The sequence below is a fragment of the Centropristis striata genome, chromosome 12, assembly GCF_030273125.1.
Source record: "Centropristis striata isolate RG_2023a ecotype Rhode Island chromosome 12, C.striata_1.0, whole genome shotgun sequence".
NCBI classification, from domain to species: domain Eukaryota; kingdom Metazoa; phylum Chordata; class Actinopteri; order Perciformes; family Serranidae; genus Centropristis; species Centropristis striata.
Genome location: NC_081528.1, coordinates 32,483,069 through 32,506,166, shown reverse-complemented (window position 1 = coordinate 32,506,166; position 23,098 = coordinate 32,483,069). Strand labels below are relative to the sequence as shown.

The window sequence follows — 23,098 nt, the reverse complement described above, 5'->3', positions numbered from 1 at the left end:
ATAATATGTCATGACTATGAGGAGTGAACACAACAGAGAATACATTTGCTGTATTTATTTTATTAAATGTTTATTATTCATAATTTTATGTGGGAAAACAATTATTAAAAGCATGTGTTCTGCTGTTGATTCTTGTGTTCTTCTATCTTCTATAAGGCTGCAGCTCTGGACAAAAGCGAGGCTTTCTATCCTGAGCGACAGGAAGTCTGAATGCTGTGAGGCGAAACAGAAAAGCTGCTGCTGGCTGATGCAACTGTTGATTTTAAATTTCCATGAGTTGGGTTGTCAAGCCTGCTGATCCTGTTCCCAGCAGCAGTCCATCCAGAAGTGAGAGGATAGTCAGCGTGAAGACCACCAGAGTCCTGAACATGTTGTCCGTCCACTGATAGCTTATGACAGTGTGTGTGTGGAACAAAGGCTATATAAAAACTTGGATGGGTTTTAACGCATTTATACACGAACAGAATACACTGTTTTTGAACAGTTTTGAAATTTTTTGTAGTTGCCTAAATGGAACGTAAAATCATAATCCAACGCTGAGACACACAGGAGATCAGGAGCGTTTTAGTCTCAGAGAGCTTCATGTCCGCCGGTCAGCTTGTGGAAAAGCTCCTCATTGAGTGTGTCGCTCTTTGCACGACTGCGTGTCGACATGAAAATATAGCCTCCGATAAACTCATGAACAATTTTGCAGTCGGCAGTCACACAGCCAAAAGCAATGTTGATGTTGCCTTCAAACTCTATGGCCACCTGGAGGGGTCAGAAACACACAAAGTAAAAAATGAGCAGAGGTTTTGAAAGAAGTTTTTCCTGTGGAAAAAAAGTTGCACAAGGGAAGTTACAGTTATGAGAGGTTCCTTTAAAACTTCAGCTCTGCACTGTCAGAAGTGGTCCTCTTTTTATGGGTAGTGTTCATAGTCTATATAAAAGAAATATGACATCATCCATTGGTTTAAGGGCTACTGTTTTGAAGCCCTGAGTTCAGTATTTTGTCAGACACCATCTTGTTTTTTAAAGCCAGAAGTGACCATATCAATAACAAGGTAGCCCCGACCTGAAGCATACACTGTTTTACTATCTGTTTTATTCTAAATGGGAAATTAGAGTGTTTGCTGAGGTTATAAATTCAGTGAGAAGTAGTGTCACTTGCTCATAGATTTTTATATAAATGGTCAGAAAAGTTGCCTTAATGCTGATTGTAACAGACTTTGTGGTGCAATGGTAGCGCGTCTGACTCCACATCAGAAGGTTGTGTGTTTAAATAACGTCAGGGGCAATGTGTTGGTTTCTCCTTAATCATTAAAAAGCTGATGGTACAGGATGACATTGTATCCAGAAGTTGTGTAACAATACTGGATGCAGTGACCATAAGGTCACCCATTGGTTTGTGGACTGATGCTTTAAAGCCTCGAGGTTGGTATTTAGGCTATGTCCATGTTGCTTTTACTCAAACAGTGCATGTGCAGAAAGCTTGGAGTCGAAAGGACACCATGTTATCAGCTCATGCTAGTGCCAGTAAGCTTGGTTAGCAAGGGGCATGCATTGTTTTAAATGAACAGCCAACTTCTTTAGAGTGTCTTTTTGTCCAACTGAGCAATGAACAAGACATGCACTACTGTTTGGTTTGTTAGCTGACCTGTTGTTGACCTGTTAGCATCTAAAATAAAGACTCTGTGGCGCAACGGTAGCGCGTCTGACTCCAGGTCAGACAGTTGTGTGTTCAAATCACGTCAGGGTCAATGGGTTGGTCTCCCCTTAATCATTAAAAAGCTGATGATCAGAGGTCATCATAATTTATGTGTCATCATCTGTAGAACTTCATCCGCAAAACACAACAGGGCAATCAAACAGACAAGCGTAATCATTTGTGACTCTGCAGATATTTTCATGTTTTCCCTTCACTTTTTTTAGACTAGTCCAGTTTGTTTTCCTCATGAAACTCCTATAATAGTTGTGGTCACTGTGATGTCATGGTGTTCAAATTATGTCAGGGTCAACGCTTCAGTTTGTTCATGAAACTTTAAGAAAAGGCCACTGTGGTATCAATGTGTCCATTATATTTAGCCACAGTGAGTCAGAGAAACTCTTGTCAGATGTCTTTAGCTTCAGTACTGCAGAAACATAAGCTTAACATCTGCAGACTGCTCTCTCAGACACAAGGTGGACGAAAACATTATTGTCACCTGTCGTATGTCCCAGTTAACGTTCCACTGCTTCATGTTGTTGTAGCGCCAGGTCTTGACAACATCACCCACAGCCAGGTCAATACGAATCAGACGGTTTGGAGCAATGCCCAGAACCTCATCTTTCCTGCTGCCCTTAAACCTGTTGGACAAAAACCTTTTAGTTTTTTTTTCATCTTAAATCTTGCTGTGACAAAAGTCAAGCTTTAATCCCCCAAATTGTTGTGACACTGATTTGTACACTTGCTGGACCTCAGTTGGAGACCACCTCTTTGTTTTCGACATTTATCAACAATCCTATAGACAATACTATTAATCTTGTGACTAGTGACTCACACAGCTACAATTTGTTGACAGGAACTTACACCACGTTTAAAAAACATGTTAAATCCTGTCAGTGGAAGGTGGAAAGCACAGTATTACAGTCTTGAATTCTATATTTTCTAAAATCATGCCTGCTCATGAGTACTGCTTTGCTTTAACAGTAATAGAGAAAATGTTGTTATATTAACCCAGTTATACTAAAATGTGCCTTTCATTGCTGTAGTTTTCTAACTTTTCATATCAAGACAAAATGGTTTTCTATTGATGGTAACTGGCATTTAATATATTATGAAGGCTTTAAATTTAACCTTATACCTGACAACGACGTATGAGAGCCCAAAGTCGGGCAGGGCTTGCCAGATCTGCAGGAAGCGCATCACTGCGTCTGTCAGGGAGAGCTGAGCCACGTTCTGGTAGGCGTCCAGGATGCGAGGGGTCAGCTGGAGGAGCAGGCAAAGGGTAAAAGGTCAGATACCGGTAACTATATTTTCACCGCATCAGCACAAAGTGGGATGACGTTTCAGTTGCAGAGATGTCCAGTTCGCCCAATTACATAAAATCACTGCATTGTAGCACAGAAAAATAATTAAGTTCATTTGTGATTTGGCCTGCTGCAAAATGTCATGTACTGTATATAGGATCAATAATGAGCGACTGGTGAGTGAGATCTAACAGTTCTGTCCTCTTCTGTAGCTGCCTTCTGATAATATGAGACAATAACTTTCACTTTATTTATAATTTTTTTGTGCCTGTTCCACCTCTCCTGTACCTGTTTGGCCTTGTACTTCTTATGGTAGCGTGGCGACACCAGACTGTGAGTATTGATGCTTTCATCATTGGCAGGCGCGTTGCCATGGGAACTAGAGCTGGTCTTTTGCATGGTTAGGAAGGAGCCGATGCTCTGGATCTCACTTTGGTAACTGCTGTCGGCTAGACTCTTGCCTTTGGAGGCTAGTCGACATGCAGCCATCCACTGAGCATACTGCTGCTCCTGGAGGGCGAAGGACAACCACACAGAGCAAAAACAGTGAGAGAGAGTCTCGTGTTGTGGTCAGAGAGGTGAGACAGAAGTGGAAATAACAGAATGGAGAGAGATATGTGCGTGTGTTTGTGTGTCCTCACGTTTTCACAGCGCAGGTAGAGCTCGTTCATGCCCTCAGGTGCTGGTATCAGGAGTCTGATTAGGAACTTCTGTGCTGCCACATTAACGTCCGGAGCCACCTCACATCCTGCATGCAGGATAAATATCAAACCAACATCCAGTACTCAAGTTTAACATTTATGGGTCAGACAGAGAAATAAAGCAAGACCAGTGAGACAGACTTCCATGATTTCTCGCTACAAGCACCACGCCTGAGCCTTCAGAGTCCCTTTCACAGTTCATTTTCTGTATTTATGTTGTCATCCACATCCATTCCTCTTTTAGCCCAAAATCTTGTTTTTTAAAAAGAGCTCCTAAGTGGTTTATGGTACTGATCTAGGATTAGCTGTGACCCCATTAGCTTCTTACAGACGGAGGAGGAAAACAGACTTAAAAGCAACACTCACTTGTAAGCAAGACATTATACTGTAGTTGGGCTGAGTGATATGACAATAAATATATGGTCAAAGCAATAAAAATATATCCATCATATATATTTTTTTCTATATGGTTTCTATCGCAATGTGAAACTGGATATTCTTATAACGAAAAATACAATAATATGTTGATTACCTTTGAGGTTAATCTGTTGAATGGGCTCTCCGATGCTCTCCTCTTTGCTCTTGAAATAAGAGATGGAGGTATCCTGGAACTTGAACCAGTACTGCTTATATCCCTTCAGAGTCAGCCTCTTTGGTCTGAAACATTCAATCACTTTGCTCATGTCATCCATGTATGGTGCAGCACAGCTTTACTCAACTCTTTTTTGGCTTTCTAGTAACAAAAGCTGTGGATAGTACCCATTATTTTTATTGGTACTACCTCAGTTGAGGTTCCATGTGGTTCTCTCAACCGATACTAGAAGTGGAGTTAAACACTGCAGACCACTGATTACGCAGAGAGAATTGTCACTTGCATGACACTTTTTTAATAGCCCAGCTACCGTCAATAGCAGCCACAATAGTGCAATTATACACATCGTTGCTGAGCGGTACTGTCCACAGTGGAAAATGAAATAGAGAAAAGTCACTGGCGCCAAGAGTGAGTTCAGGCAAGTCAGGCCGAGCCATGCGATGAAAATCATTCATAAGACAGAAGAGGCAAACATCTGTCATATAGGCTGATGCTGATGGACGTCTGGAAAATGAATCTCACCTGAATATCTTCAGATAGTCATTGAGTTCTGGTGCAGTCATGTTTTCCTGGATAAAAAGATGTATTTCAGTGGATAAAAGCATACTCTTCTTTTGCTTTATAATAAAATACTGTAGTGTGTGGAATAGTGGAAAACAGTCCTAAAACAGTTCAAAATGACTATATCAACAACTTCAGTTTTACAAATCTCAAATAATGACATCTTAAAATATACAATTACGGTTGAGGTTTTAACACTAGTTAATTTGGTTGAGTTCTCTAATCCAGCTCAGTGCCAAGAACATCCAATATACAGACCAGCATGTCGGACGCGGAGCTGCTCTCTCCCTCCATCTTGACCTCCAGGGACTGCAGGGCAGTCTCCAGGTCGTCCATGGCTGCACAGGAGCTCAGCATCTGGGGCTCTGACTGAGACACCTTACTGATATGGTACTACAGGAGGTTGAGTGAAAGAGAATTCTTGTAAAAAGTGACATTTAAAGGTTTTAGGGCATGAGGAGTGAGGGAAATGGATTTGTAACAGCTGTTTTTCATATTTCCTTCCCTGCTGACACACATATATTTCCCTTCAGTAGCACAGCAGTGTTTTCTACCTGTAGGGCTCCAAATAACATCATTTCCTCCTCGGTGCAGTCGATGTCTTCCAGCAGGATGGCCCAGCGCGCCTGCTCATACAGCTGGGTCAAACGCACCACATCGTACTGCACAGTGCGAAAAAAAAGGTAAAATCAAGAGAGATATGCAATGTCCAGCACACATCTATGAAAACAACACACACACACACACACCTTGGGTTCAATATCATAGAAGGCAAAGTATTTGAAGCGAAGCCAGACTCTGTCATTTTCTTGGATGCCCTGCTGCATGAGACTGCGGGATGAGTCCAACCACCTGAGAGGGAGAGAGGTAAGTATTTTTTGTGTGTCTGACTGTAGAGCTTCAAAGTTTTTGTTCTTATCTCAAAACACGGAGCTTCTCATAATCTTTAATTAGACTGTTACTGGGGATTTCCACCGGACGCGTTAGTCTTGACATAAATAAAAAGTTTACAATGCTGATATGTGTGAGGGCGTACCTGCCGTTGATGTGGGCCTTGTCTACCACGCTGGCCGGGCGGTACTGCTTGGCAACGACCTCGGGGGCGGGAGGAGGCTGGGTGACTGACAGCATCTTGTAGATGGCCTCCATCTGAGGTGAGTCGGCAAAGTGAGCCGGCATGCCATTATACAGAGAGGGCCGGGACACTGCAAAGCAAGTATGGGAGGTTTCCAGGGAGATCACTTTGAAGAGTCTGACCTCCATAATAGATGACTCATTTGCTGCTTTAAAATACACATTAGATGCTTAAAAATTGCTGTTAGATATATTTCATTAATCGTCTCCACCATGCTACAAATCTACTTATGGATGGTTTACACGTAGACTCTCTGTTTGTTCCAAGCCCTCTGAAGAGAACTGGTCTCAGACCTCATCATCCAAAAATGCCCAAATAGTTTAACAGAAGCAAAACCGAGCAGAAATGGTGATTATTGCTATCACATATAGTTCAACTGATTTGCCGTGACTGCACTGAAAAAAAACCTGCGAGAACATTTCATTATTTGTTTGTATCAATCATACTGTCATAAAGTAAGGATTGCATCAATGTAAAGTCAAAAGACAAAGTTGATGTAGACTGGCAATTTTTTAAACTATAAATAAAATCTTTCATCAATGATTTGAATCTTCTGCATTTAATCAAAGTCTGAAGCTACCGATTATAAAACTTGTACATGTCAAAGCCTGCAGTGTGAATGAAGTGTGATGAGTGTACCCGAGGAGAGGGGCACCTCAGTGAGGTCGTAGATCTCCTCAGTCGAGTTTTTATCTTTCTTCTTCTTTTTCTCCTCAATGGGCCGAAGGATTGAGAGCTCTTCTGGGTGACGGATATCTGTATAGGTAATAGGGAGGAAATGGATGCAATCATCATTAATGTCATAAAATACATAAATAAATATGTAGAGAGACTGAGAAATGGTCCTTGTGAGCATGTGATTTGACTCTGTGGCGCAACGGTAGCGCGTCTGACTCCAGATCAGAAGGTTGCGTGTTCAAATCAGTCAGGGTCAATATGATTCTGTTAACCCTTTATCGGGCGAAGAACTATATTTGGTAACTTCAGTGGATATCAAAATGAGGTCCCCATGTCTCTCTGTTTGGTCGTAGAACCACATGGATTTCTTCCAGCTAATCAGCAAACATCAGACTACGTTACTGGATTAAAGTGGCAAATCTGCACGAAAAAAGTCGCAGATTTACGAGAAAAAAGTGGAAAAAAACAACTTTTTTCTCGCAGATTCACCACTTGAAATCTCATAAATCTGCCACTTTAATCTCGTCAATTTTTTTACCGTTAATTTGAGAATTTTTTTTCATAAATTTGTAACTTTATTCTCAAAATATTACCCCCCTCCCCCGGGTCCGTATGTTTTTTACCCATTCTGGCTGTATGTAATATCCTCCAATATTCTCTAGGGTTGAAATTTGGAATTTGTAAGTATTTCAATGAGTGCCTTATTAAGGGTTAAAAAGACAAAGGTTTGACAGGATGGGGTTGGATACAAGAAAATAAACATTACTGGATCACCCACTTGTTTGTTGACTAGGATCTTGAGGTTGGAACTTAAGCTGTTGACATGTTGGTCTTTCTCAACCGGTGAATGTGCAGAACATAACAGGATTTGAAAGGACACTATGTTATCAGCTACAGTGCCAATGAGCTTTGTTAGCAAGGTGCATGCATTGTTTAAAATGAACAGCCAATTCCTTTAGGGTGTCTTTTAGTCCAACTGAGCACAGAACAAGAAATGCACTAGTGTTAGATTGTTAGCTGATTATTTGACCTGTTGGCAACAGAAAATAAAGACTCTGTGGCACAATGGTAGCATGTCTGACTCAAATCATGTTCAAATCATGTCGGAGTCAACTTGTAAGATTCTCTTCCATTTAATAGACAATGGTCAAAAAGAAGAAGCATGTATATGTTTCACAAGGTCTGGGGATGTTGTCTCTCCACGATGGGACAATAAAACAGATAATTAATATAAATTAACAGTTTTCAGAAATGTAAGGATCTTTAACAGAAGTTTTCAGACTCTGTAGCGCAACGGTAGCGTGTCTGACTCCAGATCAGAATGTTGCGTGTTCAAATCAAGTCAGGGTCCATCATTCTGTTACTCAGACTGACTCAGCAGCAGAATAAAGCCTACCGATTACAGTACAGAAGTAAGCAATAATGCTTCTGCTTGTTATTGAAAAAAGAAAGAAAATAAACAAAAAAAACCAAAAACTGTCTATTACGGCTTCCTGAGAATTGGGCCAAGGATGTGCATACACTTCATAAACACATTAGTGTATGTGCAGTCAGCGCTTGGGCACAAGAAAGGAGGAGAGGAGGCAGGAAGGAAGAAAGAAAGAAAGGAGGAAACAAAATAAATTCAAAAGGAAGAATAGGAAAGTTAGAAGGAATGGAAACAAGGGAAAAGGAAAGGGAAGGAAACAGAAGAGAAATGGAGGAAATAAAGTAGAGAATGGAAAAAAGAAGAAAGGAAATCAAACAAAAGAAGGAAATGAAATTAGAAAACAAATGAAGAAACAAGGGATGGGAAGGAAATAGAGGAATTGAAAGAATGCAGTGAAGGAAGAAAAAGCAAAGAAAGAAAAGGTCAAGAAATTAATGGAGATAGTTTAAGGGGGGAAGAGGGATTCACCTAAAACAAATAAGGCAGGAAGACAGAAATAAAGAAGGAGACTCACTGAGCATTCTGCAGATGCCCATCACGGTCTGGAAGGCAGGGCTGGAGAAGCAGGCCCGGAGCCTCAGGGTAATGCCGTTGGGTAGACCCAGCCTCAGGGGCTTGTGTTGGGGCATGAAGATCAGCCGGGCATCGGCGTGGATTTCATATTTCTCCAGAGTCCAGGCTGTTCGCAGCAGCCATCGCTGCTTCTGCTCCCACCACAGGGCATGGTCCGACCAATCACGCTGTATCTCTGCACGGGACAGAAAACAGATGCTAAAACTGAGATACACAGTTAACGCCCCTTTAGTAGATATATAATCAATTATAAGGTTAAATAAGTATCTTTTAAGATAATTCCCAGAATTCACCCATCTAAAGTTTTTTTTACAACAATTTAAGAAAGACATAGACTTAAACTGCTCTTTCTGTGAAGGACACCCACAAGATGTTTTTCATTTATTTTGGTCTTGCCCTTGAAGATGAAGATATTTGTAACCTGATTTCTTTTTCGATTGAACCTCATTTGTCCCTGTTCTTTGAACATATACTGTTTGGTTTCACTGACCTTCCTTTTGCAAAAGAAAAACCATACTATAATATCATCAATCTCATGATACAGTTAGCCAAATGGCATATCCATAAATGTCGTTATGTTAATCAAAAACCTCTCTTTCTTGTCTTTGAAAATGAATCCCAACAATATATTAAGTCTATTAAGAAATCTACCAAAATGAAAGCTATAAACTTTGAATTTATGTACACTTTACAATGTTTTTGTATGAAAGCTTGCCTCTGTATTGTTGAAACCATATGGTTGAAACCCCCTGACGGCGTTTTGTTGGTGTATTGTCTTGTATTGCACCATGTTGCTTTAATAAAGTTTCAAAAAATAAAAATGAAACACCCCTTTAGTTTTGTGCTCCGATGTGTGAAGTGTAGTTGTCTTTTCAGACTCTATATATTCTCTATATCTGGGCTCATATTCTCTATATCTCACCTCATAAACTCGAATGTGGCTTCCGAACCACTGACAATGTAAACATTAATCATTCTACATACCCAGGGGGCAAAACCCATATTTTTTGGAAAACTGACACGGAATGTTGTAAAAGGTTTCACACCAGAAATGATATCTAGGACCTTCAAGGATCACAACCTGGGTGGACAACCCGGTCAACTAGCTACTGGAAAGCTACAGGGGGCCAAAATCCCCCTTTTGGGGACATTTTCCTGGCGAAATTTTGTAAATGCAAATATTTAGGTACTACAAAGGCATAAATAGTCCTACAACTTTAAAATTTGGCAGAGAGTATCCTGACACATAGGGGAAAGCAGGAAAAAAAGATGCTGGGGTTTACTGCAACTCTAGTTTAAGATATCACCCTCAACATGCCAAAAAAGACAAAAAAAAGTACTGTTCGCCTGACAAATGCTCATGAAAATTCATATTTTTCAACACTTTATGTTGAGTATCTATACCTAACATATATATAGAAAACTTCCCTAATTCATAAGCTTCCATTTGAGTCCAAGATGGCCTTTCTACTAGCTACTGGAAAGCCATAGGGTGGGTCCAAACAATGCAACCCCTATTGTGAAAAAAGAGTCAATTATGCGGATCAGACTCCATTCTATTTCTGAGTGGTTATTTGGAGATAGATTTGGAGAGATCATTCTATAAAAAACTGACCTATCGAAAGAGCACAAAATACACTTTCAGATGATGCCTTGGTTAAGCAGCTTGGTTCCCACTAAAGCTACATGAGGGAACTGTGCATTTTGTGGTCTCCCCAAAATGAACAAGCAGTGCACTTGTGGTCTTCTGGATTGCTTGCTGTTCAAAATAGGTAAATATGCTTAAAAAATTATTTCTTTATAAAATACTGAAGGATTTAAATTAATATTATATACAGAAGGACAGTATGTATGTTTGCCACCTATGCTAATTTTAGATTTTTTGATGTTTCAGAAACTGAGAACTGTTTCAGCTTGCTAGCTTGCTAGCAAGCTATTAAGCTAGCAGCTAACATTCAGCTAACATTCTGAAAGAAACTATAAGTCCCTTGTACTGTATTTTTCATTTTATCAATATATATTATATATATATATATATATATATATATATATATATATATGTTTATCACTGATTGAGAGTATTCCATGTGATGTACCAACCATTTGTTGCAGTGCTGTATGGGATTGATGCCACACCATGATGTACACGATGAAACATCTATACTGTATTTAGCACAAGTAAAGAATAGAGTGAGTATATTGAGACAGGCTGCACTACATATGATTCAATATATTTTTATAGAACATTATATTCAGTGGTGGCTAGTGGTGAAATTGATTGGGTGGGTTAATAAATAAATTATAAAGTAAAAGTAACTCTCTCTCTCTCTCCCTCTCTCTCTCTCTCACACACACACGCGCGCGCCGTGATCCACCTCATTCATGTTAGCGCCTGCCATTTTTCTTCTTCTTCTTCTTCTTTTTCTCTCCCATCTTGTCATTGGTCTGAAAACAGCAGTATTGGGCTAAATGAAATCAGCCCAAATGACAAGTAAGTCACGGGGGAGTGAAACGACACCTGTCAATAAGTTACCGGCCACCAGCCTGCTTCTAATTGGTCAGAACCGATCGGCCTGTGGGCTGAATGAAAGTAGCCCAAATGGACAGCAAATGGAGAGGGCGGGACATGGACGGGCCTGTCAATCATTTACACCCGGAAAATAAATTAGAGCACCCATTTAGAGATATCCATGTTTTCCTTTTAACTATTTGGTGCTTTTGCCACTTTAGATTTGACTAAAACTACATTACATTACATTACATTACATGTCATTTAGCAGACGCTTTTGTCCAAAGCGACTTACAATAAGTGCATTCAACCTGATGGTACTAGATATAGACCACAGGAATCAAGTAAGTACATAACTTTAAGAGCTAACTGTCATTGCTACAGGATACCAAAGAGGTTGGCTCCTTTCCTCGCAGCCACTGCTTATTGCAAATTATACACCTCTTCTTGGATTTAAATTTTTCAGTGTTTCGCCTGGTGAACCTGACATCATGGTGTGAGGAGCTGAATCCTGGATCAGCTAAATCTGATGCTTGTGCACTCACATCAGCTGAACGTCTCTTCTCAGCATATTGGTAGCTCCTCTCATTTATGTACCAATTCCGACATTTTGGGTGCCACTTTGGTGCACTGTCTTCCAACCATTTTTCTGACACAGAATCATGGTGCAGTCTTTGGAAGACTTCATCTTGACGCGCGTTAATGGCTTTTTTAAACTTGGATTTCGTTATGGGAGTAATAAAGTGTAGGTATGTATCAGACTGTCCTTGACATATGATACACTTTGTGTAGTCAGTGCTTTTGTCTTCACAACCCTTGCCACCAGACCATGTTTCAGCCGCATGGCAATATCTCCCACGTTTCTTTGGCTGGCTTGTCATCTTGCTACAAGAAGGAACATACAAAGAAATTACTCAAATTATATAATTGTAAATTTAAAGTAGTGGATTAAATTGTGAAAAATTACAATATAATCAGTGATGGCTGGTATAAATGGGCTAGCAGGGCTAAGCCCTCCCTATATTATGCAATAAAGATGAGAAAGTTATAGTTGTCTAAATAACATACAAAAGATTGTTGTTTAAAGTTTAGTTTTAGTTTGTCTGAAACACAGGCAGCAGCACGTATCTCTGCATGTCTGGCCGACATCTCCCAGTGGATGTCCTCACACCACCTCAAACTCAACCTGGGCAAGACTGAGCTACTCTACCTCCCAGGGAAGGGCTCTGACCTCTGACCTCCACATCACTGTCCAGAACACAGTGGTTGTCTCCACAGAAACCGCCAAGAACCTTGGCGTGACTCTTGACAACCAACTGTCCCTCTCCACAAACATCACCGCCACTACCAGATCTTGCAGATTCTTGCTGCAGAACATCAGGAGAATCCGTCCGTTTCTCACTCAGAAGGCAGCTCAGGTCCTGGTCCAGGCACTGGTCATCTCACGCCTGGACTACTGCAACTCCCTCATGGCAGGTCTGCCTGCCAAAGCCATCCGACCTCTACAACTCATCCAGAATGCAGCTGCTCGATTGGTCTTCAATCTTCCCAAATTTTCATACACAACACCCCTCCTCCGCTCCCTCCACTGGCTACCGGTGGCTGCTCGGATACGCTTCAAGACTCTAGCTCTGGCGTACTCTGCTGCTAACGGTTCAGGTCCTACTTACATCCAGGACCTTGTCAAACTCTACACCCCTACCCGTCCTCTCCGCTCTGCATCGGCCAAACAGCTGGCGACTCCCACCCTCCGTGGGTCAACTCGCCTCAAAACCTCCTCCAGACTTTTCTCTATCTTGGCTCCCAAATGGTGGAACGAGCTCCCCACCGACATCAGGACCTCAGACAGCCTGGACATCTTCCGCCGCAGGCTGAAGACATATCTCTTCCAACAATACCTCGGTTAAGCCATGGTCACCTAACACATATATATTATATTATTATTTTTTTTTTTTAAATTGCTCTTCTTCTTCTTCTTCTTCTTTTCTATTTTTTTCTTCTTTAACATATAGCCCTCCTGTAGCAATGACAGTTAGCTCTTAAAGTTATGTACTTACTTGATTCCTGTGGTCTATGTCTAGTACCATCAGGTTGAATGCACTTATTGTAAGTCGCTTTGGACAAAAGCGTCTGCTAAATGACATGTAATGTAATGTAATGTAATGTAGTTTTAGTCAAATCTAAAGTGGCAAAAGCACCAAATAGTTAAAAGGAAAACATGGATATCTCTAAATGGGTGCTCTAATTTATTTTCCGGGTGTAAATGATTGACAGGCCCGTCCATGTCCCGCCCTCTCCATTTGCTGTCCATTTGGGCTACTTTCATTCAGCCCACAGGCCGATCGGTTCTGACCAATTAGAAGCAGGCTGGTGGCCGGTAACTTATTGACAGGTGTCGTTTCACTCCCCCGTGACTTACTTGTCATTTGGGCTGATTTCATTTAGCCCAATACTGCTGTTTTCAGACCAATGACAAGATGGGAGAGAAAAAGAAGAAGAAGAAGAAGAAAAATGGCAGGCGCTAACATGAATGAGGTGGATCACGGCGCGCGCGTGTGTGTGTGAGAGAGAGAGAGAGGGAGAGAGAGAGAGAGTTACTTTTACTTTATAATTTATTTGTTAACCCACCCAATCAATTTCACCACTAGCCACCACTGAATATAATGTTCTATAAAAATATATTGAATCATATGTAGTGCAGCCTGTCTCAATATACTCACTCTATTCTTTACTTGTGCTAAATACAGTATAGATGTTTCATCGTGTACATCATGGTGTGGCATCAATCCCATACAGCACTGCAACAAATGGTTGGTACATCACATGGAATACTCTCAATCAGTGATAAACATATATATATATATATATATATATATATATATATAATATATATTGATAAAATGAAAAATACAGTACAAGGGACTTACAGTTTCTTTCAGAATGTTAGCTGAATGTTAGCTGCTAGCTTAATAGCTTGCTAGCAAGCTAGCAAGCTGAAACAGTTCTCAGTTTCTGAAACATCAAAAAATCTAAAATTAGCATAGGTGGCAAACATACATACTGTCCTTCTGTATATAATATTAATTTAAATCCTTCAGTATTTTATAAAGAAATAATTTTTTAAGCATATTTACCTATTTTGAACAGCAAGCAATCCAGAAGACCACAAGTGCACTGCTTGTTCATTTTGGGGAGACCACAAAATGCACAGTTCCCTCATGTAGCTTTAGTGGGAACCAAGCTGCTTAACCAAGGCATCATCTGAAAGTGTATTTTGTGCTCTTTCGATAGGTTGGCTCAGTTTTTTATAGAATGATCTCTCCAAATCTATCTCCAAATAACCACTCAGAAATAGAATGGAGTCTGATCCGCATAATTGACTCTTTTTTCACAATAGGGGTTGCATTGTTTGGACCCACCCTATGGCTTTCCAGTAGCTAGTAGAAAGGCCATCTTGGACTCAAATGGAAGCTTATGAATTAGGGAAGTTTTCTATATATATGTTAGGTATAGATACTCAACATAAAGTGTTGAAAAATATGAATTTTCATGAGCATTTGTCAGGCGAACAGTACTTTTTTTTGTCTTTTTTGGCATGTTGAGGGTGATATCTTAAACTAGAGTTGCAGTAAACCCCAGCATCTTTTTTTCCTGCTTTCCCCTATGTGTCAGGATACTCTCTGCCAAATTTTAAAGTTGTAGGACTATTTATGCCTTTGTAGTACCTAAATATTTGCATTTACAAAATTTCGCCAGGAAAATGTCCCCAAAAGGGGGATTTTGGCCCCCTGTAGCTTTCCAGTAGCTAGTTGACCGGGTTGTCCACCCAGGTTGTGATCCTTGAAGGTCCTAGATATCATTTCTGGTGTGAAACCTTTTACAACATTCCGTGTCGGTTTTTTTACTTTGCCCCCTGGGTAACAGGCCATTAAACCAATTATTACGAAAACCAGGCTAACATAATCAACTACCTGTCCCAGCACAGCACCGTAATACCAGCAGACTCTGTGGCGCAACGGTAGCGCGTCTGACTCCAGATCAGAAGGTTGCGTGTTCAAATCACGTCAGGGTCAGAATTTATTCTTCTTTTTCTTACTAAATTAAAGTCCGTTAACTATGTTTCAAGTATCAAATCTGTGTGGTTACTGCATAATAATGTTACTTAAAGCATAATAATGTTACTTAAAGCATAGTAATCCACATTTAATTATTTAATGCTGTGACAGTTTGGGCTAAGCCTAACGTTACCGTTGATTAACGTCTTTAATGATGATAAGTGTAAAGCATTTATACATTCAAGATTGCACTAACTGATGTAGTTACTCACGGTAATACCCCGTTACTTTGATGACTTAGGTGTCTTCTTGTTCACTATTTTACTCGGAGTTTGGCGGATTTATGGTGTTGATGCGGCAGCTAGCTTGCTAGCTAACGGAAAAGCTAACGTCTTTGTAACGGACTTTCGAGTGATGCTACAGGTGTTATGTCGAAAAGGGCGACCTAGAGCTGCTACGTAACGGTTCTGCGCATGCGTGGGAGCGTTGTTTGATGAGGGACGTTGATGTATCGAAATATGATACTCCTGTAATCATAAATAAAGATTATGATAGTTTCAAAATATACTCTCTAAATTCCTACAGTAGCCTATACATTAAATGAATGGTGGTGTATGTACATTATTCTAAATATGCTCCTTCTCTTCTTACAGTACACAATAATAAAAAACAACAACATAAAGATGTCATAATACTATATATAAAACTGGTACATTAAACATGTGTGTGTGTGTGTGTGGCGAGGATGTGCAGTTATTGATTGTGGCGGAGCTTGTTCCCCAGTCCAACATTTTCACCTAACTTAAAATATTTAATTGATATTAAAATGAATATAACATTATGTTTTAATTATATATAGCTGGAGAACATGTGTCCTTTGTCACGTCCCTATGTACTATCTGTGGCGCAATGGTATTGCATCTGACTCCAGGTCAAAAGGTTCTCTGTTCAAATTACGACAGGGTCCCCCAGCTTCATTTAACAAACAGCCGTCAAAAAAGACATGTTTATCTTACATCTAAATGTGAACTAGGCTACTATACATTGAAATTTCCATTAGTGGCTGAAAACTCAGTTATATAAGGATGTTAGTGTTTTTAAATGTCTTTGAAATACATTGTCAAGGGCTTTTGGCTTGTTTTGCAGCTATGCATATCTTTAAACCATGAACAATTTCAAATACTACTTTATATGGACAGGCATTCTGACATTTAGTTAGGAAAAGTAAACATTATGAGGTACATTTGCTTGTTTTTGACATTCCAAGATTCAAATTAAGTTTAATAATTATGTTTGACATATATGCAAAAGGGCAAGATAGGACAGGATGTTTGCTGTTTTAAAGCAGATGTTCATGATGATGATTTAACGCTTGCAGGATGTTTCATGAAATCTTCTGAAATCGTTTCCTACACATTACCTACGTAAATGTGAGTTCTTGCATGTTCATGCAAATGATGTAACTATTTTCGATCTGTGTACTGAGACTGAGAGAAAGACTGAGACAAACAAATTCAGACAGACGGACGGTGACCCACGTGTCTTTTCCACCAGCTTCAGGATGACCCCACCCACGTGGAGGTCAGAGGCCACGCTAAGGGTGACAGGTGGCGCGTCAGACCCCAGGTCCTCCACTGTGACTGACAGGTCCCACGCCGCCATACTGGGAGAAAGAGGTCTAGTAAAGTGGAGCAGACAAAAAGGAGGAGAAAGAAGTAAAGGAATTGGAAAAAAAGAAAGAATTAAAAAAACTATAGATTTTGTGAAATCATTAAAATGGTATCCATTTGTTCTGAAAAGCAAAATTGGCAGACAAATGTTATTTTTTGTGTTATTGTTAAGTGCAAATATATGACAGCTTAGGGTTTACAAAGCTGTCCAGCAGGACAAATACAGACTTTAATCAATCAGTGGGGTTACTCTTTCATTTGTCTTCCAACCACTTTGATTAAACTGCCAACACTGTTTCTTCAGCACTGAAAAGATAGTTCAGATGTATCATAATGCACTTAATAATTGAAGGTTTTAGTCTTTATTATTTTAGAGACCTTGTCACCAGTGAGATATTGTTCACTTTGATACATGAATAAGTTGTTAAAATGCCTGAGGAAAACATTTAAAAAGTCTCTAAAACAAAACCAGACTCTCACATTTCAGAAAAACTTTACATGCCTAAAATATGAAAGACAGTTTCAGTTCCACTATTAATGTTTTCTGCATTATTTCACATCAGTGCATAAAAATGACTTACAGGCATTTATAATTCATTCTCAAGAGGTATAAAACTGTAGTTAAAATCTGATATGCATATGCTATAAATGTAAAAACTTAAAAAAAAAGTGTGACTGAACCTGATAGATGTGAAAATAAAACAAAAACTGCTTCAATTTTTATGGAATATTTCAGATATGGAATGATATAAAGAGAGGCTATATGATGACCTGCTAATCATGCTTTAGTCAATCAACTGCGAGAAAAAAGACTTAACTCATGGTTCAATATCACATGATACTGAGTAACACTGACACACAGACACACACGAATGGATGGGTGAGTTGATTCTGTCCAGTTTGATGAGCACTTCCTGTTTCTTACTCGAACTATCACCAGGGACCCACACTTCCGCTTTCTGACCCAGCCCGAGGGGAGGTGCTTAGTCAATGCCAATAAACGCTGCATGCATATTAAAATGTAAGCCAATCTTAATTATATTACATAAAAATGCGTGTCTTTGCCCCATGTGTAGTTTCAAACACTAATATAACAGATAATGGTATAACAATGAGTAGATGACATGCCTGCACGCCTGCTTACCTCTTTTGTAGGCCTAAACTTTCTTTATCTGTATGTCTCTGAATAAAAGTTCTAATCTGTGACCAGTTCACTAATTACAATATATTTTGTTATGTAATGTGACCTCATAAATAATCCCACACCTGTAACACCCTCACAGGAACACATGCAGTTTTAATGCTCTCTCTGTCCTCATACTTTCACCCTTTCTCTCATGTCACACACACACACACACACAAACTTTGAAAGACAATACCGTCAGTCTCCTCCGTCCAAGGTTTTGAGAAATGGAAACTAGGGGGACCCCTGTGCCTCTGTTAGATCTCTGAAGAAGTTTCCCAGGTTTCTGTGACAATGTGCAGCAGTTCCTCCTCTCTCTCTGAGTCTCTTGGGCTGGGCAGGTTGCTGTCTCGGTAGCTGTGTCTGTGCTGCTTGTGTCACTTCTGTCAAAAAAGGCTTGTTCCCTTTTTTGTCAGTTTCCGCTGGGCGGAAATGTGAAAAGGGTTCAAGTTTTGACTGACAGGCTTAGTGTGAGTGATGCACAAAAGGCAATGTGTGCGTACGTGTGCAGACTGAGCATGCTTTGTGGCAGGCTAGATGTGAGATATTAAAGGGGGACAGATGACATGCTTTATTGCTCTCCTTCCTTTGCCTCTTTATCTTTCTCTTCCATTTTCTGGAGAAGTGCAAATACACATATAATAGATTTTAAAATGAGCGATGAGTCGCTTTTAGAATAGAATATGTTTTATTCTCACTGTACAAGTGCTGCATCAATGCTTTAATAAATACGGTAAAAAAACCCCAACAACAATAAAAATAAGTACAGATAGCAGTATTGAAAATAGCAAAAAGTGGCAAATGTTTAGCTTTGACAGCAAATCATTTGATAGTTTCTTTCTAAATGCTTTATTATTATTATTATTATTATAATAAGCCAAATAATTACAATGAATCCAGTTTATTTTGATGCCATCAAAGATAAATTGGCTCACTGGTTTGATGAGGGGAAATTAATTCTATCTTTGATATTTGACCTTCCTTGAACTACAAAAATTACCAAATATTTCTTGCCTTCAGTTGTAAATTCCGATAGGGGGCGACACAAACTCAATGTTTGGGGCAGTAGAATAATTTCCCTTCAGGGGTGCTTGTTTTTTCGCTGGGTGCTGATTGAGTAAAAACCGTCTCTATAATGACATATATGGAAACTACACGTAACTAACGTTTAAATATGTAATTTGATTGAATTATGAACAGCTGTATACGACTCACACATTAAAAACAAGTTTTTAGGGCCTTTGTTACAACTACTGTATTTACTAACTTGTTTGGTCCTTCATCTTGTAATTCTTACATTTCCGACAGTATTGAAGGAGGCGTGAGATTGTGGACGTTGGCCTCGGCTTTTCTATTTCATCTGAGTCGGGGGGGTTTCCGCTTCATGTCAGATATAAAATAGAGCAGCAATTGTCATATTGTAGCACACTCTCGTTTTACTGGCAATATTACAAAACCTTAAATAACGGCCTGGACATCGTACGAAGGCGGAATGGCATGTTTTTTAAAATGTACTATTTAGTGACAGCTACCTGGAACCCCTTGTAAATCGTACATTCCACATGTGAACGTCCAAAACAAAAATGGCACATGAGCACTAACTGGCGCTCATCGTTTGTGTCGAAAACGAAACCTAACCACCGTGAGGCTGACATTGATCCCTGTAACACGAACTGTTAGCCCCCTCGCTGTCACACAGGCATGGCAACGCAAATATCAGCTCTATTTTCATATATCAGAGCCCCACTGTGTGGTGGCCCTATGTCCCGTGTCCGTGCTGACTTCCAGGGAGCCGGTGTCAAGTTCAAACACTTTTTAAGTGCTGGGAGCCCCCGGCTGGGAGCCAAGCCAGCAACCAGTCCTGCCCGCGGCCATATTAACGCTGCCCAACGAGCACAGAAGTTTTCAACAACAACAGCAGCAGCAGCACTTTGGAAGACCGGCCAAGCTTCCTCTTCTCCCCGGGGCAGCAGAGGTTGGGTGGGAAAGCTAGCCCTCGGTGTCGCCCTCGGAGTGAGCACAGCCGCGCTGGTCCAGTCTCTCCACACCGGGACAGTGACCGCCATGGCCCGCAAAGTTAAGCTGGACTCCGCTGAGGGAGACTGGAAGCAGACGAAGGGTGAGACTGTTCACACCAAAGCCGAGAGGATTTTAATTTAATTTTTACAACAGCTACCACGCAGTGTGCTTTATCCACAAACGAAACGTGTGTGCTGTCACATGACCCAAACACCTGTCCAGCTGTTAGTCACTCCCAGTGTCTACATGCTCCTCAAAATGAGGATGCCAAACAATTATCACAGCAAAGCAGCAGACCATACAATAATACAGTTATGGAAAAAATTATAAGACCATTGTCTTCTTCAATTTCTTGTTCATTTTAATGCCTGGTACAACTAAAGGTACATATGTTTGGACAAATATAATGATAACAACAAAAATAACTCATAAGAGTTTAATTTTAGAGGTGATATATAGCAATTTTCCATGGTTTTCTTGATAATAACCAAAATCATTATCAAGAAAACCGTGGAAAATGGCTAGATATCAGATATCAATTACACTCCTATGAGCTATTTTTTGTTGTTCTCATTATATTTGTCAAAACATATGTACCAGTTGTACCAGGCATTAAATGAACAAGAAATTAAAGAAGACAGTGGTCTTATAATTAAAATGAAAAATAAATTAGAGACATTTTTTTCAATGACTGTATATTAGATTAGAAACTGAAAATCATTTTTTTATTTTGTTTTCTGTAATATCAAATTCAGTTAATGCACTATAAACCCACAACATATTAAAAACACAGTGTTAGTCAGTATGGTATGTTAGTGTAATGCATTGACCTGAGAAAATAATCAGATTATTTTCTGAAATAACATTATAGTCTCACGAATAGAGGGAAAAAAGGAAAAAAACAACAACAGAATTTTCAAGCAAAAAACTGAGATAATTATCAAAGATTTTCTTAGTTAATTAGAGAATTATCTTAATTCAGACAAAGAAGCAATTTTTATTTCCATGAAAGGTTTTATTAGAATTCTGAAATAATCCTCTTATTATTTAAAAACAACAAAAATAAAGAAAATGCATGAAGCATCCATGGTATAGGCATGATGTCAGAATCAGAATAACTTTATTTCCAAGTAGATTTTCACTTAAAGGGAATTTGCCCTGGAGCTGCTGCATACAAAAAACATCTTAAGAAGAAACGAAAATAAAGGCAAAGACAGAAACAGTCAAGCACATAAATATAGAATAGAAAAATTACAATAAATGTATGGAAGAGTAAGTATTTAAACAAATATGTACAAAATAATATGCATGTTTTAGAATGAGAGAGCTGCACAGCTTTGTGCAGGATGTGCAAAAGTTCACAATAAAGAGAGAATATAAATACCTTTGGACTGCAAGGAATGATCATTTTAATTAAGCAGTGCCCCAGTGTGATGTCCTAATTTTAGTTTAATTGAAACAAACAATGGATGAAAATTGATAATAACACAAAACAGAGATAAGGAAGCCAATTATATTTATTTCATAATTTTAGTTTAAGAAACTGCAACTAGTACTACTTGGATTTTATAATTAATAAAAGAGTTGTGCAATAACTCAGAAACCACAAATTGAGTTCCCACTTATTAAGCCCTAAAGTACCTTCCTTGATATTATATATAAGCCTATTAATAATAATAATAATAATAATAATAATAATAATAATAATATTATTTTTCTGTCTTCATAAAGTAAATATGTGATTCCACCAACACATAGAGCTGCACAAAGACTTTCAGGGTACTTTAATCTTATTGTGCACCAACAATTTATGTACCTTTTTATAGGAATTGCACTGTTCATTAGATGGGATTCTCTGTTCCTTAGCACACATATATAATATCAAATGTAATAAAACAATAAAAGAACACATTTATGTTGTATCAATCCAGCAGGTTATTTACTGTCTGTCCTCTTTCTCCACCGTCTCTCTAAGACTTCTTGCTGTCTCTGTCTGTGACGGACAGGCGCCAACACTACAGGACTTCTAACTTTGTGCCCTTGGACGACATCTCTGTGTGGACTCCCACTGCAGGTCAGACACCCAACATCAGTCAAAGTCACTGTCAGATTCATTCAGGGTCGGGTGGTAGAGCTGGCGAGGCTTCACTGGAGGGATGCAGCAAGACATGAATACTGTTACTAGTATTATAAGATATTTGGCCACATCACATCAAATAACTTCACAAAAATGATGAGCACCATAAAAAGAGCAGGCACTATATTTGTATATGTATATTTATATATATTTATATATATATATATATATATATATATATATGTATATGTATATATATGTATATGTGTGTGTATATATATATATATATATATATATATATATATATATATACATATATACATATATGTGTGTATATATATATATATATATATATAATATAAGCTTCTGATGATCAGAAATCAATAAAATGATCACATAAAAAGCAAAAGATGAACATACTGATATTAGATGTATTCTAACACCAAGCTTCAATAAATATTCTTTAATTTTTCCAATTAAAGTGCTTCCAACTGTCTTTTTTTGTTCATCTCTATCTAACATATATAGATGCCACTGTATCTGACTGAGAAATGCAAACAAACAACTACATGTTTGCCTTTTTATTCTTATTAAAGGGCTCAAAAATATGGACAAAGACTAGTTTGACTAGTTTGTTCACCTACCAACCCCACTTTAAATGCTGTGTTACTCAAATGTAATGAAACAATTTAACTTTAACATTTAATTGGCTCAATTTTGTACACATAGTATAGAATTCTAAATAGTGAAATAATGTTATATATTGAATTCATTTCTGCAGTCAGGATTTCAAATATTGCCGTGAACATGATTTTCTCATAAAAGACCAAAACCACAGAGATAAAATTAGATCATTGCAGGTTTATGTTCAGCTCTTCCATCTCAAAATAATTCACAAGTTTAGATAAGTAGGTTTATATCTCAATTA

At 38.9% G+C, this 23,098-nt stretch overlaps 2 protein-coding genes and 2 non-coding genes across 8 annotated transcripts in view; 3 read left to right on the top strand and 1 right to left on the bottom strand.

The window, feature by feature from the left end:
* Positions 1-73: 73 nt before the first annotated feature.
* fermt3b (FERM domain containing kindlin 3b) lies at positions 74-18,411 on the bottom strand. Of its 3 annotated transcripts, XM_059346717.1 has the most exons (15): positions 18,271-18,411; positions 16,760-16,899; positions 8,599-8,832; positions 6,617-6,733; positions 5,879-6,047; positions 5,592-5,694; positions 5,397-5,504; positions 5,101-5,235; positions 4,804-4,850; positions 4,222-4,346; positions 3,630-3,736; positions 3,277-3,498; positions 2,823-2,947; positions 2,184-2,325; positions 74-750 (listed from the first exon to the last, which is right to left on the bottom strand). In XM_059346717.1, exons 2-15 carry the CDS (start codon positions 16,881-16,883, stop codon positions 571-573), a joined length of 1,938 nt encoding a protein of 645 aa, XP_059202700.1. In that variant the 5' UTR covers positions 16,884-16,899; positions 18,271-18,411; the 3' UTR covers positions 74-570. The 3 variants fall into 3 exon arrangements, with proteins under 3 accessions (XP_059202700.1, XP_059202701.1, XP_059202702.1); XM_059346718.1 differs by lacking the exons at positions 16,760-16,899; positions 18,271-18,411 and adding an exon at positions 15,494-15,663 and having other exon boundaries at positions 75-750; XM_059346719.1 differs by lacking the exons at positions 8,599-8,832; positions 16,760-16,899; positions 18,271-18,411 and having other exon boundaries at positions 75-750; positions 6,633-6,677.
* Positions 6,841-6,911, top strand: trnaw-cca (transfer RNA tryptophan (anticodon CCA)). Its single transcript has one exon. It is a non-coding gene; the product is annotated as a tRNA-Trp (tRNA).
* Positions 15,168-15,239, top strand: trnaw-cca (transfer RNA tryptophan (anticodon CCA)). Its single transcript has one exon. It is a non-coding gene; the product is annotated as a tRNA-Trp (tRNA).
* A 1,061-nt stretch (positions 18,412-19,472) lies between the features above and the next one.
* macrod1 (mono-ADP ribosylhydrolase 1) overlaps positions 19,473-23,098 on the top strand; it is a 135,345-nt gene continuing 131,719 nt past the window's right edge. For 2 of the 3 annotated variants that reach the window (XR_009395302.1, XM_059345606.1), the window contains exons 1-2: positions 19,474-20,193; positions 22,069-22,167. Coding sequence is in view for 2 of the 3 variants with exons in the window: in XM_059345606.1 (XP_059201589.1) it covers positions 19,776-20,193; positions 22,069-22,167 (517 nt within the window). In the remaining variant the exon portion in view is untranslated. Of the gene's footprint in view, positions 20,194-22,068; positions 22,168-23,098 lie in introns of all 3 variants that reach the window. The other variant, XM_059345607.1, reaches the window with a different exon arrangement.